The following is a 23323-nucleotide window of genomic DNA, read 5'->3' on the forward strand; positions in this document are numbered from 1 at the left end:
GGTTTGATTCCTCAGCACCACATAAGCAAAAAGAAAAAAGCCGGAAGTGGCGCTGTGGCTCAAGTGGTAGAGCGCTAGCCTTGAGCTGAAGGGCTGAGGGACAGTGCCCAGGTCCAGAGTTCAGGCCCCACGAGTGGACCCCCCCCAAAAAAAAGAAATGAGATATTAATGTTAAATATCTGCACTGGTATGTTTATTATAGGGCTATTCATACAAGCCAAGATACAGAATCAACCTAGGTATCCATCAACAGACAAATGGACTAAAGTTTTCTTTCTTTCTTTCTATCTATCTATCTATCTGTATGTATGTGCATATGTATATATATACATACATATGAAATTCATAGAAATGAAAATTTGTCATTTGTATGCAGTAACATGGATGAAACATTGTATTAAGTGAAATAAGTCAAACACAGACACATACTGCATGATCTCACTCTTATGTAGAAGCTAAAGGAGTTGATCTCATAGAAGTAGAGGATGTAATAGTGGTTACCAGAGTGTGGAAAGGGTGTAGGGAAGAGGGGCTGGAGAAAGGGTATGCAGATGGGTAGGAGTAATTCCTAGCATTTTTATAGCACAGTAGGATAGATATGAGGGACAATAATTAATTGAATAATTTAAAATAGCTAGTAGGGAGGTATTGGAGGTATAGCTTAGTTGGTAGAGTTCTGGCCAATGAGCAAAAGTGTCAGGTACCGAGTTCGAGTACCGCTCTTGGACAAAAAAAAAAGCTAGTAGGGGATTGTGACTCTTCCCAGTACAAAGCAATAATAAATATCTGAGGTGATATATATATGCCAATTACTCATCATACATTGTATGCACGTATTGTAACGTCGCACTATATCTCATAAATGAATACAATGAATATAAATTAATACAAATGAATAATTGATTGAGTCAATTAAAAATTACAAATGCTTTTAAAAGAGAGAAAATCAGGACAGCAGTCTTAGAAAGTCATTTTCATTGTTCCACCCCTAAATGGAAACTTAAAATGGTTTTCGTTTCTGATCAAATAGTCCTGCTCTCCATAAGTATATTATACTAAATACTGTAACTATATTATACTAAATACTGCATTAAAATATTTTCGGTAATTTTTATAAAGTTACATCTTTTAGAATTTCTCTGATGTTGTATCCCAGACTTTCCTTAAATAGTGTATTGTTTAATGCAAGAGGTCAATAGATTATGTAGTTTATAGATTCTTCTCTTTCTCAAAGTTTATTACTCTTGTAAGTTTTATGGGAAATTTGTGTGTGTGTGTGTGTGTGTGTGCGCGCGCGCACATAATGTGCACACACACTAGTAGTAGGGCTTGAACTCAGGGCCTTGTACTCTTCCTTAGCTTTTGTACTAAAGGCTTGTGCTCTATCACTTGAGCCACACCTCTACTTCCTTATGGGAGAAATTCCTGTGTATTACCTACTGTTTTGTGTTTTCAAACTGTAAAGTAAGATTGGTTATAGAAAAACTTTCCTACTGTTTTGTGTTTTCCAACTGTAAAATAAGATTGGTTATAGAAAAGCCAACCTGTGTTTATGCAGAGCTCCTTAACAAATAGTGATTGTTTAAAACAATCACAATCCGACTACTCAAAAGAAAGTATAGAATAGTTTTCAGCAGACCCTCAAAGACATTTAGTGTAGGTAATACATGATCAATTTTTTCATGCACTTTTCAGAAGAAGCTGGTTGTGGGTGAAGGGAATACATCACACAACTAAAATCTTACAATCTACCCATCTAATATTTATATAGGAAGTTTCAGTTCTGCATTTTAAACACGTACAAAGAAGGAAATTTAATCTTACTTCTAAAAATGAAATATGAATAATGAGATAAATACTGTTAGAAATATTCCCTTGTAGATGTGAGAGCCAGCCAGGCAATAATGAAGATGACTAAGCAACCTCTGGGATGTGTGACTCAGTGGCTAATGCAACATTTAGCTTCATGACATGCATCTTAGTCAGCTTCATAATAGATTTGTTTCAGAAAAGTAAGTGATTTACAAATGGTGGGAACCATTGATTTTAGCTGATTAAAAATTAAACTCATTGCTTTGACAAAGCCAAGTTAACTGTAGCAGGGAAATTTCACATAAATTCTGCCAATGAATCAGACTATCTTTTATATACACCCTCAATCCTATTTCTAATAAGTCAACAATTAATTAAACACAAAGCCTCTGAATGTCATTATGCAATGAGATTTGTAACCATCATATAATGGAGAATGAAGTTTTAATTAGCAATGTGTAATCTCTTCTAGCAGAACAGTGTGATTATAATTTAGCAACAGGCAGGTTAGGTTCTTATCATTAACACTTCATTGTTAATTTACCATAAGTACCCACTACTTAAAGTCATCATGCTAGCATTTGCTATGTGTATTTTAACTCCTACTGGTTTTCTTCATATGTGTTGTTGTAAGACATATTGCATTTACTTATACAAACCAACTACTTCTTTGTTCCTTTCAAAGACAGCAAACATAGTTTGCCTTTTCTATAGAATGAGATACATTGCTAAGATGGTCACAAGGAGTAAAAAGTTTCAGGAACATAATTTCTAGCATAACTCAACATTACCATGATGTGATAAAATTAAAAGTAGAACTTTCAAATAATTCTAAGAACTTGAGTTTAATAAAGTTAAATTAATTCAACTTAGTATCCATCAAAGATATTATTGTTATACTTTGGGATAGAAAAGGAACTCAGGATATAGTTAGAGAGCTACATATACTTATCCATAGTATGCAACCTTTCTGTAACTACTTTATCATTAAAGTTCAAGCTCTGGAATAGCTGACAGCTAGTAAACTGTTAACTTTTTTCAAAGAGATTCTGGACAGTACACTTATGTGATCTCCTTTGCATTCTTGGTGTGAGTTTCTGGAAACATCAATTTTGACAGTACAGTTATTCAAGACAGCTGTTTTGGAGAAGCTTTTTTTTTAAAGGACTTTTACTAATGAAGCAAATGTTAATTAGTTCACATCCCACTTGAAGATCCAAATTCTACCTCAGATACTAGCTCAATTTCTGTTTCAGTTGTCAAAGACTCCTACTATTAAAGACAAACAATTCAAGTCTATGAAAATAATTATTAAATGTACTATCTTTATACTCTGAAACTATGCTCACAAATAGCTTTTAACAATCTTAAAATATACTTTTTTGAATTTCTGTACATGATAATCCTTGAGGCATAACATTTATTTTAATGGCAATGGCACCTTCTAAACTAGTGGCTTTAAAAGTATTGTCTGGGAGTCTTTTTTTTGTCAGTCATGAGGCCTGAACTCTGGGCCTGGGTGCTGTCCCTCAGTTCTTCAGCTCAAGGAGAGTGCTCTACCACTTGAGCTACAGCACCACTTCCAGTTTTTTAGTGGTATGGTAATAAGAGTCTCACGGACTTTCCTGCTTAGTCTGGCTTTGAACTGTGATCCTCTGATCTCAGTTTCCTGAGAAGCTAGGATTACAGGTGTGAGCCACCAGTGCCCGGCTGCCAAATTATTTTTATAGTATTAAGAGGTTATTTCCTTTTCCCACTGTCATTTTCTCACTATGGAATTTTCTATATCATACAAGATGTTAAAATGTAATGTTCTAACAATGAGTATATATGGATGTTCTTTTTCTGTTCTTTCTTTTGGTTGGTCGTGGGCTTGAACTCGGGGCCTGGGCAATGTCCTTGAGCTCTTCACCTCAAGGCGAGCACTCTAACACTTGAGCCACAGTGCCACTTCCATTTTTCTGGTGGTTAATTGGAGATAAAAGTCTCATGGACCTTCTTGCCAAGGCTGCCTCTGAACAGTGATCTTCAGATCTCAGCCTCCTGAGTAGCTAGGATTACAGTTGTGAACCACTGGTGCCTGGCCAGAATATGGATGTTCTAACAATCTCTATTAATTAGCAAATCAATTCTTACATTTAACAATTAAAAACCTAGCATTTGATATATGTTTTAACTTCTAATATAAGTATCAATTTAAGACACATTTTTCTAACAATCTCTATTAATTAGCAAATCAATTCTTAGATTTAACAATTAAAAACTTAGCATTTGATATATGTTTTAATTTCTAATATAAGTATCAATTTAAGACACATTTTTTTAGGGTCCTCAATAATTTTTTAAATAGTGTACAGGACTTCAATTCCCAACATCACACAAAACAAAATTAACTCTAGAATTTTAAAGCTGAGTATAATTGATTCCAGAACTAATAAGGCTGAAAACAGTAGGATTATAACTTCAAGGTCAGTTTGGGATACATAGTAAGACCTTGTATAAAATTTAAAAAAGATACTGAAATTCCAAGATAATGAAAATTCTTCAAGTTATTAGAAATGGCTATTAGAATAAAAATGAGTGAAGTTGCTACTTAATATCTGCACAAAGTCACCTGCAATATAGCAATATAGCAGAAGTTGGTCAAAAGCACTTCTGATATCTAGAATCTTAAAAAAAGATAATTTTGTCCATTACCACAAGCACTTTACATTTGTTTTCTTTAAGAATTTCAAGGAATTATTTCCAATTAGTGGTAATTACAATGTTTCTATAATGAGTACAATCTATTTGTTGAGTTAAGTAGTTATACTCTAAAATCATCTCACTTCTGAAAGGGAGGTCTGAATAAGTCTAGAAATAGAAAAAGAGGAAGTTTTTGGCATTTGCCCATCTCCTTTAGTTTACAGGCAACCTACAGCCCTTCTCTCAATCTAACCTCTTAAATCCTGCTGTGTGCGTACACCACCCATACTCTGTCTTGGCATTCGAAGAGAAGTCCTTAGAGGTGTGTGTCTCTGTTCATCCAAGTAAGCAAGGTCCTCTAGGTGGGCAGAGCTGGTGGCTGACAAGACAGAAAAATTTATAGTTAGAAAATGTAAATTTAGAAAAGTTATTTGACATATTCTCTATCTCTCAAACTTTAGAATCAAGGCTTACTCCAGTACAAAATACATGTGTAAAATATATAAATTATTTTGTGTCTTTGGAAAATCAAGGAAGCACTGTTCAGAAAAACTTATATAGTTCACTTGTTACTTTATCACAAATACTTGCTAGGAGGTTCTATAACCTTAAACAGAGGAATAGTCATCTGTTGAATAGGAAATTCCTATTCAACCAGGCAAACATAAACAAGCAAACTAAACAAATATAAAAATCTATCATAAAATGAGAGATAATGGTAAAGAGTGTAAGCATTATGCCCACCTTCGGTCCTCAGTTACACTCAGACCTGAGCTTCTTCCTGTCCTGGAGTTCCTGTCATACAGCTGGCCCCTCCCTCTCATGGCCCACACCCACCTGAAATCCCATTTACCTCACTTCCTATCCCCCAGACCCTGGTGCTACCTAGATAGTGGAGGCCGCCATGAACTCTCTCTACGGGGGAAATATGGCTCCTCTAATAAACTTGTAATACTCTTTCTCCTGTGCCTGCCTGCCTCTGCGAGGTCCCCTGAGATGGATCCTTTCAAAAAACTATTTGAGATTTGAAATGGAAAACAATCCAGTAGTTTAGAACGCCATTTTGCTCCTCAATGCCTAAATCATAAAAACTGCAATCAAAGGAAAAGTTTTTTTAAATGTTACCAAAAGAAACAGGAAGTGAGTTTCTACTGAAATTTAACAGTGAAATGAGATTTTTTTTCTATATGAATGTTTCAAATTATAAGAACTACTAAAAAATCAGTTTTATTGTATGAACATATAGTTGCCAACTTATCACCAATGGCTGGCTTAAACAGGTCAGAAATTATGAATGCTGTGCCTCCAATATTTTGCCACCAATTCACAAAAAGTATTTCTGTATCTGAGAAATTTTATTATACACTGAGATTTATAGATAATCTCATGTTATTTTGCCTTGAAAACTATAATTTCTTTATGCCGCCACATATACAATCTTACCTAATAGCTGATTATAAATTATAAAAGAGAGCCTATTAAAGACAAGAACTTCATGTTTACATAGACAAAAAAATTAATTATAAAAGAGCTCTTTCATAAAAGCTTATAAAAGCAAAAGAGGAGAAATTCCATATAATTCTCTCAGCATGAGGAAAAAAGCATGATGACAGTAAGTAAAGTTACATTCCCAACCTACAAATAAGTTGTTTACAGTGATTCATCTTGGGTAATGACAACTTATTCATTCATTTGTACACTCAATATAACAAACTTGATAGTAAAAATCAGTACTGTATCGTAACAATACCTTTACCATGGCTTTTAATCATCAGGCTATTGGAAGAAAGAAAGATGATAGAGCAAACATACTATGCAATAATATAGTAGATAACACTCAACAGAATCATTCTTTTAGAACTAGTAGAGCAGAGTGGACCTTAGGGATTTTTCCATCTGATACTTGTCTTTGGCTCAACTCTATTCTCTTTTTCAAAGTGGCCTGATCATGTCCAGTGGCAGGAACACAAGAATTCCTGAGATGTACTTTTATCTTTGCCATTTTTTTTCTACTAGTAATATGGTTCTCTGTACTTCCCTATCTCCTACTCATCTTTTTCTCTTGATAGTCTAGATGCTTCTTTTTATACCAAAAAGAAAGGAATAACGTTTTAAAAAGTTATTAGTATTGTGAAATGAAATGAGGGGGCTTGGACATTTATTTGTGAAAAACTCATATTTTAGAACATACTTTTCTTGTGTTTTTTTTAAATTTTAAAAGCAAAAAGAACATCAGAAAATAGAAGAATAAAGAAATTTATGAACTTCTTTCCTGGAGAAAGTCTTAGACAATCCCCATTTCCATATAAAAATCCTAATGTGTCATTTCCAGCCTTTCCAATATTAGTTCAATATACTCTTCCTTTTCTTTCTGTATATTCTAAGTACAAATTTTCTTCTTAACTTCACTAAGCTGCTATAAAACATACAGCCATTATATAAATCCTTTTTATTACAATATCCTGATTTCTTAAGTCATAGAGCCCAATACAGAGGCATTTTACAGCTGCTCTTAAAATGGTCATTAATTATGTGATCCATGCCCCCAAAAGACCTTGCATGCATACACCATTTTTTTTCCAGTACTTTTTCGTATGTGTACGCTGGTCCCATGGTGTGAACTCAGGACCTGAGCATTTTTGTTCTAGGCTAGTGCTCTACCACTTGAACCACAGTTCCACTTCCACTTTTGTTTTGTGGGGTTTTTTTTTTTGGTGGTTAATTAGAGATAAAGAGTCTCATGGACTTTCCTGCTATGGCTGGCTTCAAACCTTGATCCTCAGATCTTAGCTGCCTGAGTGGAAAACAGGTGTGAGCCTAGCCAGTATTGTTTTGAACTCACACTTGCTAAGGTGGTTTTCTATTATATGAAAAAATAATTAGGAGCTGCAGAACTGGAAAGGGGGGGGAGGGAGGAAAGGAGGGGGAGAGAGAGGGAGAAGAGAGAGAGAGAGAGAAAGAGAGAAGGAATGAATACTGGGGCTTAAACTCAAGGCCTTGAGTGCTCAGTTTTTTACTCAATACTGGCAACTCTATCACTTGAGCTACATAAAGATGGTAATGATGACAACAGTGATAACAATTCCTGATGTAGCCTTAGGAATAGTTATTAATCTAAAAGAAGAAACCCTACTTGTAGGCTCAGTGAGATGTCAGTTAAGAATTAATTTTAAACAGAAGTCTTTTAAAAAAAACCTTCCTCTGCTGCCAAGGGAACAAAACTGCACAAAGTTCAGAGACTGTAGTGCCATACTTTCCAGATATAAACATGTATATATCATGACACTTGGAATAAGGTAAATATATTTGGGGACAAGTAATACTGTCTTTGCTCTTCCTGAACCTCTCCAAAGCCAACAAACCACATGAATTTTAGTAAGGAGCTCACCCTCAATTTACATACCACAGAATACTGGGGTGCCTTAGACTTGTAATACCAGCCACTTGGAAGATAGAAGGATCATGGTTTGAGGCTACCCTGGTCAAAAAGTTAGTGAGATCTTATCTCACTAAAAAAGCAACCTCCTCCTTCTTTCCTTCCCTCCCTCCCTCCCTCCCTCCCTCCCTCCCTCCCTCCCTCCTTCCCTTCCTTCCTTCTTTTTCTTTCTTTCTTTTTTTTTTTTCTTTTTGTCAGTTGTAGGGCTTGAACTCTGGGCCTAGGCGCTGTCCCTCAGCTATTCAGCTCAAGTCTAGCACTCTACCACTTAAGCCACAGTACCACTTCCGGGTTTTTGTTTTCTGCTTATGTGGTGCTGAAGAATTGAACCCAGGGCCTTATGCATGCAAGACAAGCACTCTACCACTGAGTCACCTTCCCAGCCCCCTCATCTCTAACAGCTACAAAATAAGTAATTTAAATACCTAAGAATAATAATTTATCCAAGAGGCCAAAGAAGTTTATAATGACAACTAAAAAATTGATAAAGTGAACACAAAAATAAAGGACTCAAAAATAGGAATACATCATGTATTCATGGATTGGAGGATTCAATATTGTTAAAGTGTCTATATTACCTAAAACTTCTTGAATCAATGCAATCCCTATCAAAATTCTCCTCAGAAGGCATATACTACCTAACTCCAAAATATACTACACAAAGCTGTATAACACAACATAGTATTACATAAAAACAGACAAATAAATCAAAGGAACAGACTGTGAGCCTAGGAGGAGAGACACACATTTAAATACTGACAAAGTGCTAAGAATACACACTGGTATTGGCTATGTATGTATGTATATATGTACGTATGTATGTATATATGTATCTATCTATCTTTTGTTTTATTCAGCTTAGCTCAGATATCTATCTTCTCTTGCTGATTGTAATAGCTTCTCAAGAAAAAGAGGCAATGTCTGATTGATTTTTAATCCATCACTGCAGAATAAAAACCGTACAAATAGTGCTCAGCATAAAAATGGATTCTTAGACTTATTTTATTTAGTTCTATTACTTACTGCTTTGCTTTCTTAATGCTTAAGAAACATCAATGTAGTAATCAGAGTATCATACTCTGATTCTTTTACCTTTTCCCACAGCATATAACACTATCATTTTATATAAATTATTTATTATGCCTATTTTCTCAACCTATGTAATATAAGCCCCATAATGCCATGTGGGAATTTTTGTTCTGCTAATTGATAATAGGTAAGTGCTTTGAACAGTGCTTGGCATACAGTACATAATAACTTTTTTTTTTTGTCAGTCATGTGGCTTGAACTCAAGGCCTGGGCGCGGTCCCTAAGCTCTTTTGCTAAGGCTAGCGCTCTACCACTTTGAGCCACAGCACCACTTCTGCACACTAACTTCTTGAGCTAATGATTGAATACATACACAATGAATTTCAGCCATATTTAAACAATCACAAATTCATTTTTGTCTTATGAGAAAATGTGAAGGAGTTGGCTGTAGTGATAATGCCTGGAGCATCACCTCTTCTGAACAAAAAGGGCAATGACAACTCTACAGAAACACATATATTCCCATGTCATAATGCCATACATTGTGCAATTGTAGGTTGATTTAATGTTGTACTATTTATGGGCCTAGCATGATTCTGCTGTACCAGAATTCTGCTACACAAATTTTGTATTTAATGAACATCTACCAGGTATCAGAGATAATTAGGTAAATCCAAATGAATTGAGGAAATAGAAAAACAAATCTGCAATTAAAATGTTTATGTAATAGGAAATGCTTAAAGGGAGATTCATAAAATCAGTCACTAAAAAGCTTTTTTATTTTTTTTAGAGGAGAAGGAGGGAAAAGAAAAACATTTTTTTGTTTTTTGTTTTGAGATTGGAACAGCTAAGGACCACTCACAGAGTATGGAACTGATGTACATTTAAAATATAGTTTAAATATATTACAAGTGGGCAGAAAACAAACTGATACACATTTAAGAAGTTAGTTTAAATCTATCACAAGTGCATAGGAAATAATCTAGTGGACAACATTTAGTATAAAGCATTTCAGAAACATGTTTATATGAAGTTTGGTGCCAGTTTTCACTATTCCTTCTTTTGTCAATTATCACAAATGCAAGCAAATTACAGTAGCACATTGTCATTGGGGCTGTTCCGAGCAGTGAGTCTGGAATGACACTTTTGTTTGCTATGTTGAGACAAAAAGCCACTCTGCTCTACTTATATCTCTGGCTATTTAGAAGCCAACATTTTGACTGCTTAATAGCCCATTTTTGATTTTTTGTAAGAGCTGTACTATGGGTGCCGATTAGATTCATTAAAAATCTTCCAGAATCCCACTCTGAATTTGTCTGATTCTTCAGATCCTTTTCTTAAAAAAAGTGCATAGCTCCAAGTATTAACAAATAGATGGTGAGAGATTATATTTTAAACTGACTTTTGTTGTTTCCCAAATAGACCCCTTATTCTTACACAAAGAACTGATGACAGCTGTTACAAACATTTCCTGCTTCCCACATCCCTAAATTCATTGCCAATATTACTTTAAAGCATCAAGGATGACTACAAAACAGCCTACTCTGATTAATTTCTGTCATGCAACTGCAAGTCCACAATGGTCTTCTATTTCCTTTTAGCACACAGGCTTAGAAGAAAACATATATTAGCATTTACAGTGTGAAAACAAGAGAAACTCATAGCTTAAAGCTTTTAATATTTTAGAATTTAAGGGTGTATGAAATCTAAATTTATATTCAGAAAATGATACTTCAGGAAAACCCCAATCTTTAATGTAGTAGATTGGCATCCTCGGTCACATTCCACTGGAGTTGGAAATAATACTATACTCCAATGTGAAATATGGAGCGTTTAATTGGTGCAATAAAGCCTAAAGAGTTAACTTGTTTTAATCTTTGTTTTTAAAGTATATAGATGGGTATATTTGATCAATATATTTATACCTATAGTTAATAAAATACACATTATTTTAAGATATTTTTGAGTAGAATGTTACAAATGAGGAAAAAAATTGGGAACAAAATTTAAATATTTCTCTATAAACATTTGAATATATGCTGACTCCACTGTTCTTGCAAGTAACAAAAGCCAGGAGGTCCAAGGATTGGGAGTCTGGTTAGAGCAGTGGTAAAGCAACAACTCAGCATGTGTGATGATTAGAGGCCCTGAGGTTCAACCCTCAGCCTGAAAAGGGGAGGAAATAACATAACCTCAAACCCTGAGTCCTTTCCATTCTTTTCTTTTGGCTGGTGGTGAGGCTTAGGCACTGTCCCTGAGCTTTTATGCTCAAGGCTAGTGCTCTACCACTTTGAGCCACAACTCTACTTCTGATTTTCTGGAGGTTAACTGTAGATAAGAGTCTCATGGACTTTACTGCCTGGGTTGCGATCTTCAGATCTTAGCCTCCTGAGTAGCTAGGATGACAGGCATGTGCCACCACCACCCAGTTCCATTTTTTAAAAAAAAATCAAGTGTCTTGGCCTTATTGATAATAGAGTTATTATTCCTTAGGGTTCAATTCAGAAGCAGCCTAAAGGATTTTAAAATATTCCTATATTTTAAAATATTCCCATATGTGCCTAGTGGTCCTATAATGATGTCAAAACACTCAGATTTCCTAAAGATAGGAGAACTCTGTATTATAACACAGCAAAGCTCTCTTAACAATTATTTCCCAAGGTTTTAAAAGTTTTTTAAATAGTATTTTAACTTTTTTTTTAAATTCAGGACTTCAAGCTTTGTGCTTATTAGCTTGGCTGGCACTATACTACTTGAGCCATGGTTCCAACCTAGGGTTTTTTGTTTGTTTTTGGAGCTGGTACTGGGGCTTGAACTCAGGACATAAGAGCAGTCTCAACTTTTTTTGCTCAAGATTAGTGCTCTATCATTTGGGTTACACTCCACTTCTGGCTTTTTGGTGGCTACTTAAAGATAAGAGTCAGACACACTTTCCTCCCAAAGCTGGTTTCCAACTGTAATCCTCAGATCTCAGCCTTCTGAGTAGCTAGGATTACAGGTATAAACCACTGGCACTCAGCATGGCACATTATTACTTAAGCCAGCCTTCTACCTTCAGCTTTTGTTGGTTAATTGGAGATGAGTACCTTAATATATAAATTATGTTTTGTATTTTCCTATAGACACATGCATTATAAATGTATATGAAGAATCTAAAGAAATATTCATCTTTGGAATGAAATAAAAGGTTAATGAGTAATTTATACTTTTATTCACTCTCACAAGGTTTTGCTATGTAACCCAGGTTGGTATCAAACTTAGAATTCTTCTGCTTCAGCCTTCTAAGTGATTCTTATCCTTTTATGTTTTTGTTTCAATTTGAATTTGTATCTGATTTTCTATATATCTGATTTTATATGCATATGAATCTTTAATTTCTCAAAAATATAAATGGGGAGCATTGGTAAGGAGATTAAAGCTCATTTGTTTACTTTATTTTCTTCTTTGTGTCTCTGTATTTAGAAAAAAACTGGTACATGTCATTATTTTAAGGTAGAAAAGAGGAAAATCTCAATCTGCTCTCTCCATTCATATTAACATAACTTCCAGCCAGACAATCTATTACCTGCAATTCTGCAAAACAAAGGAGGTTGTTTCACTTTCTTATAATTCTAGGCTTTCCTTTTCGAAACTGTTCTACATAAGTGGACATATATAATTATTTACCGCATATTTTCAAACTGCAAATTTGATAAAGTATTAAGTATTATCTTCTATAAACAAGATACTTATTGTCAGAGTATATAAGATTCTTGAACATCATTTTCTGTCATTCCTTCCAAGTACTCCTGGTTGTAGTAGATATCTGACTAAAGAGCTCAATTCCTTATACAATGCCTTTCTGAAATAATAGAGCCAAAATTTTCTTAGAAACCATTGTAGCTTAATTAGGAAGTAAACTGGAAGTATTACTAAGGTGAGTAGACATATTTGTCTATTTACATATAACTAAGGATTTGTATGTTTCCCTTCTGAAAAGTTTCAATTTACCTGGCATTTTATAAGTTACTGCATCCTAAAATTTAAAAATGACATGTCGTATTGGATATAGCTGTAGTAACTTGTTATCACTGTGCAAAAGTAAATAAAGAATGGGGGGGGGGAGAATGACGGTCTTTTGTAGTTACTGGTCTTCTAAATTAGCCACTCCCCCACAATCACACCTGATAGTAGATGCTGATAATTTCCCAGGAAAGAATAATAATGAGTTAAATAGGTAGGAAAGAGAAACATGGCAAGAAGCACCACAATATCATCTGCCTAATAATTATAAAAAGGAAATAAGGGCTCTTGACTCTAATAAATATTTTATTACACTGCATCAGTAAGATAAATCTATGGAGGCATTCATTGGGAAACTTAAAACGATAAACATAGCTTTTATTTTGTAATCTGGACAAAGCCCAAATGATGACATATTTTGAAAATGTCATAATGTTTATCACTGCAAAAGCTTCTGGTCTGAATTATTTAATAGGAACTTAGCTGAATTAAAAATATTCTTGCCATCACTTTTGAATAGCTGATAAGAAGTAATGACTTCATATATCAATCAGTTAGTATTCTGTATCATTTCTTTATTATTGAGTTTCCTAATGTTTGAGTAATTCTTTAGAAACCTAGGAGCTTGTTTTCTTCTAGAATGATAAGATAGCCTAAGTCTTATAAAACACTGAACTGAAGCATGAGGAAGAGGAATTCTTGTCTGCCTCCCATGCCCTCAAACTATGGATGATGCTTTCTGATAAAAATACAAATTGTACAGAAATATGCTTCAACTTGTAATCCTTTTTAAAAATGAAAGGTCTTTTTTATTTTTATGTTTTTGGTCATGGGACTTGAACTCAGGGCCTAGGTGCTGTCACTGAGCTCTTTCACTCAAGGATAGCGCTCTACCACTTTAAGCTACAGCTCCACTTCTGAAAGGGCTTTTTATTTATTTATTTTTAAATCTAAACCTCAGTCGACATTTCTTTTCTTTTCTTTTGTTTTGGTTGGTATTGAAGTTGGTATTATGCTTTCTACGCAGATGCTCTATCATGTGAGCCACACCACCTCCAAGCCTTAAAATTCTTTTTTTTAATCTTCTAATATTTATTTTTTAAATTTTATTTTATTTTCAAGGTGATGTAAAGAGGGGTCAGAGTTACATATGTAAGGTAGTAACTACATTTCTTGTCAAACATTGTTACCCTCTCCCTCGTTTTTCTCCCACAGGCCCTAAAATTCTTTCAAACATTTCTAATGTAAGGAAAAAGTTTGATGATAGGCTCTATAGGTTTTCTTTTTGATTTTATGTGTGCTTTATATATTATGGGTGCAAAACTAGGAAGTCAATCACTTGAGGAAGACAAATTTCCACCCCCAGTCTCAAGAAAATCCATCCATATGATTATGGAAGCACAGAAGAACAACTTAAAAAACAAACAGAAAATTAAATACTGTTAAAGCAGGATTTATTTTATTTCAATATATATTTACTCCAATAAAATAGTTATTATTGTTAAAAAAATCTTACCTGCTACTGAATTTGGCCGTGGCATGAGATACAAAGGAATAGATTGTACAGACTGAGATAAAACCGTTTCCAAATTTCTCTCTGGGATCTTGTTCAGACTATATGTGGAGGCAGTCATGTTTTCATCTACTCGATATAGACAAGAGTCCATGCTAGATTTTTGAGACTGCCAAGGTTTTAGGTTTCCTCCAGATCCTAATTCTTTATTGCTTTCTCCAACATATTTTGTGCGTTCAACATTTTCAGAATAGCTTGTCAGTGTAGCTGAAAGGGAAAAAAGATTAGAGTTTTAAAGAAATCAAAACAATTTGTTTGTAACTATCATAATTCATGATTAGATGAGAATATTAGTAACATTTTTTAGGTCTTTTAAAAATGATTACTTTTTAAAAAATATCCCAAATAGTTGCACAAAGAGGTGGTAATTCAACATGTTCAGTTACGTGTACAATCCATCCTGGTTAGTATCACCTTCTCCCTCTCATGTTTTCTAATCTTACCCATCTCCTTAAGTGACCTGGCTTCATTTTCACATAAGCAGCATTATATTTTTAGTCACTGATGATCATTTTCACCTCCAGAAACTTAAATAACTGAAACTAAAATAAAAGCACATCGCAAATATATTTAAGAAGTCTACCTAAATGGACTAAGCAAATTTATGTGTTAGTGCTAAGGGACCTACAGAAAGAGTATATCCATGTTGCTATTGTTTCTAATGTATTTATAAAGTACCATTTTGATTTTTTGTTGCTTTGTGTTTCCCTCCCTCATGGTATAACTCCTGTTTTCACTGTATTTGATGTTGGTATAATTTGGGGAGGGAAAGGGAAAAAACAAATTGTTTAAATAGGGATACAGGTTGACCCATTACAACAATGTGAAGCACAAGACGCTATGTTGGAAAACGAACTTTACAATTTAGGTGGGGTTGGGGGGTTGAGGGGTGGAGTGTAGTTGAGGAGGTGGAAGAGAAGGGATGGTAGGGGAAAAAGAAAGGAGGAGGCAACAATGCTTGATAAGAAATGTACTCATTACCTTGCTCATGTAACTGCAACCCCTCTGTACAGTATTTTCACAATAAAAAACTTATCAAAAAGAGTATATCCATGTTAAATGTTTCAGAATTCATCAAAAATGTATTTATATAATCTAGGTTATTGGAGACTCTCAGAGAACACTCACATCAAATTTCTATATTATTTTCATCCTTTTCTTTCATCCATTTAAGTTCATCACTTGGTCTCTTATGTGTAACAAAGAATTAGAATAAAATTAAAACTAAGTAGAAGTTAATAATATAGAAAGAACTTGCCCAAATAAATAAGCAATACATGTCCTTCTTGAATAGCCTTTCTCATAGCTCTAATCCTTTATACATCATTTCTCAGTAGCTGCTGAAGAATAATGTCTTTAATTAAAGAACTGAATTGTCTGACAGAATTTTATCCAAAACTGTACATGAATAGGAACATTTTCATCAACTCCAGAAATGAAAGCATTAAAATATTAAAATATAGATTATAAAATTTCCAGCAATAATTCTTTTTTTTTTTTTTGTCGGTCGTGGGGCCTGAACTCTGGGCCTGGGCGCTGTCTCTCAGCTCTTCAGCTCAAGGCTAGCGCTCTACCACTTGAGTCACAGCACCACTTCCAGCTTTTTCTGCTTATGTGGTGCTGAAGAATCGAACCCAGGGCCTCATGCATGTAAGGCAAGCACTCTACCACTGAGCCACCTTCCCAGCCCCCAGCAATAATTCTAAAAGAATAATTCTCCATGGAAATGTTTTTATAGGTAGTTCATTTTCTCTTCCTACATTCAAATGTACCTATTGCAAAAGAAAAGATTTACACTCATGAGACAATTTCCACAATACTTTTTAGTGAGGTTTTTTTTCTCTGTAACTTTAAATAGAATTCTTGATTTTGTACTAAAAGGAAAGATAGATTACCAAAAAAACCTAAAATTTTCTGTAAGAGAGTAAACTTGTGTTGTCATAAAAATCAAATGGCTATGGAAGAAGAAAGTTAATTAGGAAAGGTGGAAACATGAGAGGAGGAGAAATTATATATAAACACACACACACATTCAATTCTCAGAATTAAGAGAGAGAAGATGGAATGTATTTTTGGGTCCTACTTGAGAAAGAAAATAAGAAATATCATGCGATATCTTTGAAAACACAAAGATTATAGAAGCTAAGTTCCCACATTTACTATACTGTATTTCCTGATTAGCAATTAGTTGTAAAATTCTCAAGAAACAGACAACTTAGGTTCATTGTGAGAAGACAGCTAAGGAAATGAGAACAGATAAAATGACATTCTGCATTTTGGCTAGTCTTATAACCAAAGACAAATCAAGGCAAGTAGAAACAAAGGATAATGCATATGGGTGCCAATTTTGTAAAGGAAAAAAATCAGTTTGAAACTCATAAAATCTCTCAAAAGAATAGTGTGAGCAAATTAGAGACTAAAAAGTAACTCAGAGTCCAATAGCCTGTGGTGTTTTTTTTTTGATAACTACTAAACACCCAGAAACAGCTATGTGCTAAGCAATGCTCCTTTTTTTCTGCTATATAATAAGCTTTCATAATATTAACAATCATAGGAAGTTTGTACTTAACACTATAACATTTATTGTCTGCGCTAAGGACTGAAGCAGAACTTCATGCATACTAAGCACATGTTCAACCACTGAGCTATATTTCATGTCCCATTTTATTATTTTAAATTGTGTAAGTATCCATTATCTCTTTTGGTCATTAGTATAATAACTCTAAGCAGGGAGTGTTTTTACTATCCTTATTACATACCTGGGGAAACATATGCTTGACGAGATTTGGCATCCTGTTCACCTTGTTAAAAGGATAGCAAGAAACATTTGGGTTAGCTAACAATTTGGGTCTTAATCTAATGTTGTCACTTAACTCTTTTGCAGATATGCCTTGCCCTCTTCACTGTACATTTTGAGAAGGTAAAATATGTAGTTTCAAGGGTTTTTCAGATTTAAATAATAAAAGAATCCTTTATCATCAGCTCTGTAATACCTTCATGATAAAGAGAGGTTAAACAAGTCTAAAACTCTGTTACCATCTGCAAAAATTACAAAGAATTATTGAGCAGTAAAGCACCCTCAGGTGCTACAGTAGTTTTGGAGAATGCTCCAACCAACAAAATGTAAGAGGTAAGAAGTAAATTAGCTCATTCTTCATTGCAATATTTTCTAGCACTTACATTAAAAATATTTCTACTAAAGATATAAATATATTTGTTACCTGGGTAATTATTTAAGCAAATAAACTGCCTAACTTCTGCAAAAGAAAAAAATCTTAGAGGATGTAACTTAGAGATATATATTAAGCTTTGAAGAGTGGATCCAGAACTGGTGAAATGTTTGTCACTACTCTGCCAAGTACAGGACATGGTAAAGACTCTGTTTGTGTGTATGTGTATGTATGTATGTATGTATGTATGTATGTATGTATGTATGTATGTATGTATGTGTGTGTGTGTGTGTGTGTGAAAGAGGGGGGAAGAGAGGGAGGGAAAGAGAGGAGAGAGAAGAGGGGGGAGAGAGAGGGAGAGAGAGAGAGAGAGAGAGAGAGAGCACAGTAGTGGGGGAGGAAATCAGTAGAAATGTCCAATCAGGTGTTCTATTTCAGGGTACTGCTAAATAATTAAATAGATGCTGAACAATCAGATTTTGAGAAGGCTGTAGTTTTAACAGTACTCAAAGACTTCAATAAAAGTCCTTGTAATACATTTCCCAACTCCTCGTCATTCCAAATAACAATCTCATATTCACCTAAATTTAGACATCTGTTTTGACTAATTTAGAACATTTGATCAGGTAAATTAGGGAAAATAATATTTTATACAGAGAAGAAATGCATGCAAAGGCAGAGATACAAAAGACAGCACTTCTTTGAAAGAAACTAAGCTCAATAAGGCTAAGAAGTAGAATTTGGTGATATAGTTGGGACCAGAAGCATGCTGACAAAAGTTTAACACTGCCTTTCTCAAAACAAAGGCAAAAGCAACAACAGTAAATTCTGATTTATCTGTAGTGTTTGCTGAACCCCTGGTATAAATGTAAACTTGGTGTGTGATTTTAAGCTATGATTTCACAACTAATCAGCTCAGAGAACTAAGAAACTTCAACAAGTAGATTTTTCTGGTAATATTTGGCTGTAGCAAACTACTTGGTAAAGACATACAGAATAGACATAGACCAGGTTAGACTGTTACTTGTAGACCATATTTTAATTTTACTTTATCCTGTTTATCCTAAGGGCAACTGAGGAACATGATTAAAAGATTTGAGGGTCATAATCAAATTTCCAGCTTAAAAATTACCTTAAAACCAGGTGCCAGTGGCTCTTGCCTGTAAGTTTAGCTACTGAGGAAGCTGAGATTTGAGGATCATGGTTTGAAGCCACCATAGGCAGGAAAGTCAGGAGACTCTTACCTCCAAGTAATCCCAAAACCAGAAGTGGATCTGTGGCTCAAGTGTTGACAATGTTTTGAGCAAAAAATCTCAGGGTCAGTGTCCTGGCCCCTAGTTCAAGGCACTAGGATGGGAACACACACACACATACACACACACACACACTCTCTCTCTCTCTCTCTCACTGTGGTTTAAATGAGGAGAATAAGAAAAGTATTGTTTTAACCCCCCCTTTTAAAAAATATCACAGACCTCTATGACACTGAGGATGCCTAATGAAACTTTAAAAAATTATTAGCTTTATTAGTGTGTGTTAATTGTACAAATGAGTTTCATTGTGCTATTTCCATACATAAACAATGCAAATTTGATTATATTCCATTACTTTATCTCCCCTCACTTCCCCCTTCTTTGTACAATTCTTAAAAGTTTCATTATTCTGTTTCCATACGTGTAGATAATATACTTTGATTATATTCACCCATCCCATCTCACTGATTCACCTCAAACAGTTCCTTTTTTACTTTCCTATCATTTTGTTTTTAGATTTAGATTTCACTTATGTCAGAAAACATGTGGGAGGATTGGGTGGGGGTGCGGGAGAGGATGGGACAGGGAAACAAAGGAGGAGGCTACAATGCTTGATAAGAAATGTACTCATTGGGGCTGGGAAGGTGGCTCAGTGGTAGAGCGCTTGCCTTGCATGCCTGAGGCCCTGGGTTCGATTCCTCAGCACCACATAAGCAAAAAGAAAAAGAAGTGGCGCTGTGGCTCAAGTGGTACAGCGCTAGCCTTGAGCTGAAGAGCTGAGGGACAGCACCCAGGCCCAAGTTCAGGCCCCACGACTGGACCCAAAACAAACAAACAAAAAAAGAAATGTACTCATTATCTTGCCTATGTAATTGTAACCCCTCTGTATAGTATTTTCACAATTAAGAAAACATGTGATGCCTATCTTATTGATTCTGGCTTATTTCACTTGTAATGACTCCAGCTGGTTTTTTAAAAAAAGTTTTTAGTGTGTGTGTGTGTGTGTGTGTGTGTGTGTGCATCTGTGTGTGTGTGTGTGTGTGTATGTGTGTGTGTGTGCATGTGGGTTCTAGTCCTGGGCTTAATCTGGGGTCTCATGTTCTTAGTTGGCTTTTTGACTCAAGGCTAGTGTACTACCACTTGAGTCACACCTCCACTTCCAGTTTTGTTTTGTTTTTTAACTAGTTAATTATTTTTTGGAGACAACAGTCATTCAGATTTGTCTACTAGGGCTGATGGGTCAGATGTCAACCTTCTGAGTTGCTAGGGTTAGAGATGCATGCCACTGGTAGCAGGCTGTCATGATCTCCAGTTCTATCCATGCTTCCTGAAAATGATAGTTTTATTCTTTTATTCTTATGCTCATATAATTAATTTTCTTTATCCATTTATCAGTTGAAAGGCATCTAAGTTTATTTCAGAGCTTGGCTGCTGTTAATAGTGCGGTAACAATCATGGAGAAGTCTCTATTGTATACATGCTCAGGGGTGATACAGAAAGATGATATGGTAGTTTCCTTTTTAGCTTTTTTTTTTTCCTGACTGGGAGACTTGAACTCAGGGCCTGGGTACTGTCCCTGAGCCTCTTTGTGTTCAAGGCAGGTGCTCCACCATCTGATTTTGAGAGTGGTTAATTGGAGAAAAGGGTCTCTTATCTCCGATTAACCATCTGAAAACTGAAGTGGTGCTATGGCTCAAAGTGGTAGAGCCCTAGCTTTGAGCAAAAGGAGCTCAGGGACAGTACCCAAACCCTAAATTCAAGACCCATGACCAAGCAAAAAAAGCCATTCTAGTGGTTATGCAGTAGTGCTTAATTGTGATCTTAATGTGTGCTCCCTTAATGATAAATGATAGCAAGTATTTTTTTCATGGGTTTATTCACTGTCCAATTATATAAAATGTCTACTCAAATCTTTTGAATATTTTAAAATTAGTCTGTTTTCTGCAAATCCAGAACACCCTGATTTCTTATTCTACCTTTATTGATGATGATTAAAATTTTATGCCAGATAAAAGTCTTAGGTCATTCTCCTGGGAGCATTATTTTTAAAACTATGAAAGCAATTGCAATAATTAGGACCAGAGATTTTTAAGTCATACGTTATCTGAGCTTCAATTTTAGCCTTGTCTTTAACATCTCATGACCTGGGAACAATTATTTTTGAGTTTGTTTTATAAATAGAAGAATAAATATGATCTTTATTATAGTAAACAACATGGAGTTATTTTACAGCTAAACTGGGCTAATTCTATGCTCATCTCTAGGGATGGCTGAAAGTCTGATGTTGATTTTTGACCAGGATAGATTTATAATTTGATGCTCAAAGTTTAAAACACCCCTAGGAGCATACAGGATTAGTTGTTTATTGACAAGTTATACATAAATGACTTAAGACAGTCTGGCTTGGCTATATGGCCAGAGGGACATCAAAGTCCTCAGTGGGAACTTTTTGGGAAAGTTTCTTTGCACAAGTCTGAAGACAGAGCACATAACTCTGTGATTAAGAAAGGATCCTGGAGAGCTGCACCTGGAAGTGTCTTAAGGTCTCTGCTTGCCTGTACTTTCTCTAGCTCTATTGTATCTTTACTGAAAGGGATTTCTTGGTGTGTTTTTGATTGAATGTTATATATCCTTTCAATTATCTGATCTTGTGAAAACTTGAGATTACCTTCTTATAGGATTACTGTAAGGATTAATAGTGGTACATGAGCCATCATCTGTGCTCAATGTTTCCTTTTTATGATAGTATTAAGGTCAATTATACAGGAAAAATGCTCTGTTTGGTCTCCTCAATTTTTTTTGTGTGTGTTACTGGGTTTTGAACTCAGGGTCTCTGGCACCTGCTAGGCAAATGCTCTGAACCTCTTGAGCATATACCTCAAGACTTTCTTAATAATTTTAATGAATAAAGTGTCCAGACTACTTTAATAAACATGCAAGACATTATAAATATAACCTTATGGCTGCCAGAAATTTACTTAGTGCTATGTAGGTGGGAAAGGTGATATAGTATAATAATTAGGTAACCAATACTTCACATTTCTGAAAACAAGTGGGAAAAGCATGAAAAAAATGAATGTAAATGCTCTAGTGTTCAGTTAATGACTAGAGGGGCATTTAGATCAAACAACACATAAGTATCTGCTAGAATTTACATTACTAAGAAAACAAAGAGTCTCAATTATGTTTTCCTGGCATTTCAAGAAGTAAAATGCCAGGAAAACATAATCACTGAACAATGGACATGGTTATAGATATTTAATCTGCATAAGTGCTAAGTTATACAAGGATATATAAGATCAAATTTCTCAATGAAATCAAAATGAAAGGTCCTAACATTTTATTAAAAGGAAAAAATACAAGACTGTATTCTTCTAGAAGAGAATATAATTTTAAGAGAAACGAAAGTCAGAAACAAAAACTGAGTCACCTTCCAGTTAATAACTTTGCTATATACACACACACACACACACACACACACACACACACACATAGACACACACACACATATATATATCTCGACACCAAAATGACCACAGTTAAAACTAAAAATAAAAAAGGAGTGCTGAGTTTAGAAAGAATTTTGTAATTCTAACTACTTGGGAGGTAGAGGTAGAAGGATTATAGTTTGAGGCCAGCTTGGGCAAAAAAAAAATACAAGATGCTATCTCAAACACAAATTAGGTAGGTTCTGGTAGCCCATACCTATAAACCTAGCTATATAGAGAATAAGGATGAGGAAGACTGGAGTTCCAGTATAGCATGAGTGGAAAAGTTGGAGAGATTCTATCTCAATGGAAGAAAGTGGGCCCATGAATGAAATGAAAAATAAGAGGATTGCAGTTCAGGTGCATGCCCAGGCATGAGACAAGACTTTGCCTCAAAAATAACCAGCACACACAAAAAACAGGTTGGTGATGTGGCCCAGTGGTAGAATATCTGCTTAGCAAGTATGAAGCTCTAAGTTCAAACCTCAGTAACACCAAAAACAAATAGAAAAACAAAAGAAAAACAAAACAACTCACAGGCATTTGGTGATTCCTATCTGTAAAACTCTCCACTTGGGAGAAAGAGGTGAAGAGGATCAAAGTTTCAGGCAGCCCAAGCAAAAATGTTTGAGAAACTTCATCTCAAAGAAAGAAGGTAGGTGTGGTGGCTCACACCTGACATTCTAGTTGTAACTGGAAGAAGCATAAAACAAGTTGACTAGTTCAAGTATGAGCCCAGGAGAAAAAAGTAAGACCCTATTTCAAAATAATCAGTACAGGGGCTGGGAAGGTGGCTCAGTGGTAGAGCGCTTGCCTTGCATGCATGAGGCCCTGGGTTCGATTCCTCAGCACCACATAAGCAAAAAGAAAAAAGC

The 23323-nt window shown here is 35.1% G+C and overlaps 1 protein-coding gene across 1 annotated transcript in view; it reads right to left on the reverse strand.

The window, feature by feature from the left end:
- The window catches only part of Tanc2 (tetratricopeptide repeat, ankyrin repeat and coiled-coil containing 2), a 278406-nt gene that overhangs the window by 115212 nt on the left and 139871 nt on the right, over positions 1–23323 (reverse strand). Inside the window, exons 7-8 of the mRNA XM_013033239.1 lie at positions 14481–14744; positions 4751–4876 (exon numbers count right to left, since the gene is read on the reverse strand). Of these exons, the coding sequence (XP_012888693.1) occupies positions 4751–4876; positions 14481–14744 (390 nt within the window). The remainder of the gene's footprint in view (positions 1–4750; positions 4877–14480; positions 14745–23323) is intronic.

Source organism: Dipodomys ordii, unplaced genomic scaffold (assembly GCF_000151885.1).
Source record: "Dipodomys ordii isolate 6190 unplaced genomic scaffold, Dord_2.0 Scaffold165, whole genome shotgun sequence".
NCBI classification, from domain to species: domain Eukaryota; kingdom Metazoa; phylum Chordata; class Mammalia; order Rodentia; family Heteromyidae; genus Dipodomys; species Dipodomys ordii.